We start from the raw sequence: 3728 nt of genomic DNA on the forward strand, positions 1-3728 counted from the left end.
TTGCCTTTTTTTTTCAAATACATAAAAAAACAATCTTTTTGACATTAAACTTTTAGCATAACTACAAATTAAAAGCCTGTTTTTAATTTATGATTAAAACTCTTTTTCATATTATGGGATATTAATATATTACTTAATTAAGATTAAATTCTTTAAAAAAAGTCAGTTACTTCTTACTAATATTTTACTAAACTTGATTTACTGCGTATATGGGAATATTTAATATTACAATATTTGATATACCAACAAAACCACAAGATGCAGCCAACATATATTATAAAAACATGTAAAAAAAAAAAAATACACACACACAGAAAAACACGTTTTACAAAACGTGATCACATGTGCTTTAAACTAGGTTTTTACACGATTTTTTATACCGGTAGGCAGTAACCCTAAACGAACCAAGAACATAAATTCTACAAATCTGTTCAAACTGATCAAATTGTTACAAATGTTCACCGTGTGAACATTTGAACCAAACAACTTGCTGCCGGCACTGTCCTCAGATAATTCAATCTGTTCGTACCTCCGGAAAACCCTATCATGATTCACAGTCTGAAAACACATAGCCACCACTGCACAGTGACGAAAGCTGCCAACACTGACAAAACACAGACGCGAGAGATTTTCGTTTTAAACATCGTTCACTGTCCTCCCCAAGAACACAAAAAGCGCTGCTTCCTCTCTACCTGACAATCTGAACCTATATTATAACTTTTGTTATGTAATCACAGCTCAAATGCTGTTAAAAGCCACCGGAACAGAAGAGTTTTATACTTTGGTGAGCACTGATTTGACAAAGGGTGAGAGTCTAAGTGGATTATGTCACATTAAATGTCATGAAGGCACTCGTCATCATCTTCTTGCTACTTTTGCTCCAGAGGCGACCCCGGTTTGACCCGTCGCTGTGATTGGATCCTTCGTATGAGGCAGCTTCCATTAGGCTCACCGTCTGCGCCGGTTGCACGGTGTGGATCCGGTTTACAACCCGATTACGTAATGCACAACCAAACACCTTCTTGAAGCCTTTTCGAAAGTGTTTAGACACTAGGGCGTAGACAATAGGGTTCAGGCAGGAGTTGGTGTACGCCACCAGGTGAGAGAGAATGCGGAGGACGTAGGTCGTGTGGTTGAGCGGGAAGTGGCCGAACCACATGCACAAGATGACCAGGTGATGTGGCAGCCAACATAAACAGAAAAGCACAGCCACGATGATTATCATCTTAGTCACCTTGCGCTTGGCCTTGCGGGACTCCGACATGTCCTGCATGGGGTCCACGGAGGTCCAGAGGTAGCGGATGGTGCGGGCGTATGTGATGCCCAGAATGAGGACTGGGATCAAGTAGCCGAATATAAAAGTGCAAACATCCATGGCTCGACGGTGATGGCTGTTCCACGCCGGGATGCAAACGGTGGTCCCGTCTAGATCCATCTGCTGGTAGTAGCTGAGATAAGGGCTGGAGAAGAACAGTGAAAGAGCCCAAACAAGACTGATGGAGGTCAGAGCATTACGAGGAGTTCTGGTCTCTCTTGAGCGGAGGGGATAGCGAATGGCGAGATATCTGTTGATAAAATGCAAACATTACAAATTATTAAAGTAGCAGTAAAGTCAGTGGAGGTAGATATTTTTGATGAAATCCGAGAGCTTTCTGACCCTGCATAGACAGCAGTGCAACTGACACGTTCAAGGCCCAGAATGATACACTTTGCCAAACTTGGGTTATTTGGCAACCCAGCACTGGGTAAATATTGAATAAAACACATGCTAGGTTATTTATTAAATGTTTTTAGCCAACATGCTGGGTTGTTTTATTTAAATCAAGTATTGTTTAAAAATTATGTTGCTAGCTTAAAATGGGCTGGAAAATCACAGCAATAATCAAACGATTTTTGCAAAAGAACATTTGTTATTAAGCAAGAACACCTGCAGACAAAAATATAGAACAAATTGAATTTATTTGGGTGAATACAGCATAGTTTACAATATTACATACATTTAAGCTCATTTAACAAGCATTCCCTTTTCATAGAAATAAAATATGTAAAAAAAAAAAAAACCCATATACTGTAGGTAAATCAAAAAATATTATAAGTAACAATCTTTTTGTTCTTCAAAGTAATATTTTAATATCCTATAATATAAAAAATAATTTTAATTCATAAATTAAAAACATGCTCATAATTTGTAGTTATGCTAAAGGTTTAAGGTCAGTATAATTGTTTTTTTTTATGTTTTTGAAAAAAAAAGGCAAATATGTGATCCAAAATACTATTTAAAACACTGAATTAAAAAAAAGGTTATTGTGTCTTTTTACCTCACACTACATACATTTAAACTCATTTAACAAGCATTTTAGAAATAAAAAATGTAACATTTCAAAGTAACATTTTAATTTAAGTGTATTCAACCATTCTCTGTAATCACTTTTCACTGAAATAGTGCAAATGTTTGTGTCGGTGTGAAATCTAGGCTGGTGATGGGCTGCTGTTTGCCGGGGGAACTACAAACTGCATCACGTTTCACTCGTAGTTGAAAGATACTGTGACTGACTCCATAACCTGCCCTTAAACAAACCGTACTGAGATTCGAGAACATATTTTAACATCGAATTAAATTCTGCATTATAACGAATAAAATCTATTTATATTATGCAAGGCAAAAGGCGTTTCCATAATGAAACAGAAGAGGAGAAATTGTTGAATAGTTTTGTTTTCTTTGCACGCAAAAAGTATTCTTGTAGCTTCATAACCTGCCAGTTGAACCATTTGATTTTAATGATGTCCTTACTACCTTTCTGGGCCTTAAACATGTCCATTGCACTGCTGTCTATGTAGCTAGGGTCAAAAAGCTCTCGGATTTAATCAAAAACATCTTCATTTGTGTTCTGAAGATGAACGAAGGTCTTAAAGGCTTGGAATGACACAAAAGTGAGCAATTAATGACAGAATTTTTTAATAAACTATCCCTTTATTGGGGACTGTTTATATCAAGATTTTAATCTCTCTCTGTCAAGTAAAACAGCATTTGGTTTGGCTTGTTGATATTACCCCATGATTGTACTACATCTTTCACCAATGATGTCATTCTTGTTTTTTATTTGCGAGCAATGTTTGAATGGATAATGTTTAATTATATCATATATATGCCAGGACATTTATTGAGGGCTCTAAAAAACGTCAAATGCACTACATAATTGCTAGTGGTGGGTTCTGATTAGTGTTGCCAAGTCTGTGGTTTTCCTGCTGAACTGGGCTACTTTAGCACTGTTCCCGCAGGTTGTTTTCATGTCTGTGGGTTTAAGCGACCCCAATAATGTGATATTTAGCCCTTAGAATGCGAATTTTACCTGGGGAACCCCGCCAAAAAAACCATATATTTTCCCCCCGGAACGCGATTTTTACCAGAGAGACACCCCTCTAAATGCGATTAGGCTACTAAAGATAAGAAATTGTTGAATAAAGTTCCTACTTTGTGTGCAAAAAGTATTATTGTAGCTTCATAAAATTACAGTTGATTTTTTAACCCCATAATTTTATGAAGCTACAAAAATACATTTTGTGTGCAAAGAAAAAATATATATTTTATTCAACATTGACGTGTGTTTTAACAATGTCCTTACTACCTTTCTAGGCCTTGAGCATGGTAGCTGCGTTGCTGACAGCTCTCAGAAAGCTCAATTAATGACAGAATTTTCATTTTTGAGTAAACTATCCCTTTAATGGTG

General features: G+C 36.6%; 1 protein-coding gene across 1 annotated transcript; it reads right to left on the minus strand.

The window, feature by feature from the left end:
* Positions 1-392: 392 nt before the first annotated feature.
* On the minus strand, positions 393-1576 carry LOC141297483 (galanin receptor 2a; the record flags this gene model as incomplete). Its single annotated transcript, XM_073827910.1, has 1 exon — positions 393-1576. A coding segment is annotated over one exon (753 nt), but the record flags the coding sequence as incomplete, so codon positions are not given.
* Positions 1577-3728: the final 2152 nt, after the last annotated feature.

Source organism: Garra rufa, chromosome 22, assembly GCF_049309525.1.
Source record: "Garra rufa chromosome 22, GarRuf1.0, whole genome shotgun sequence".
NCBI lineage: Eukaryota > Metazoa > Chordata > Actinopteri > Cypriniformes > Cyprinidae > Garra > Garra rufa.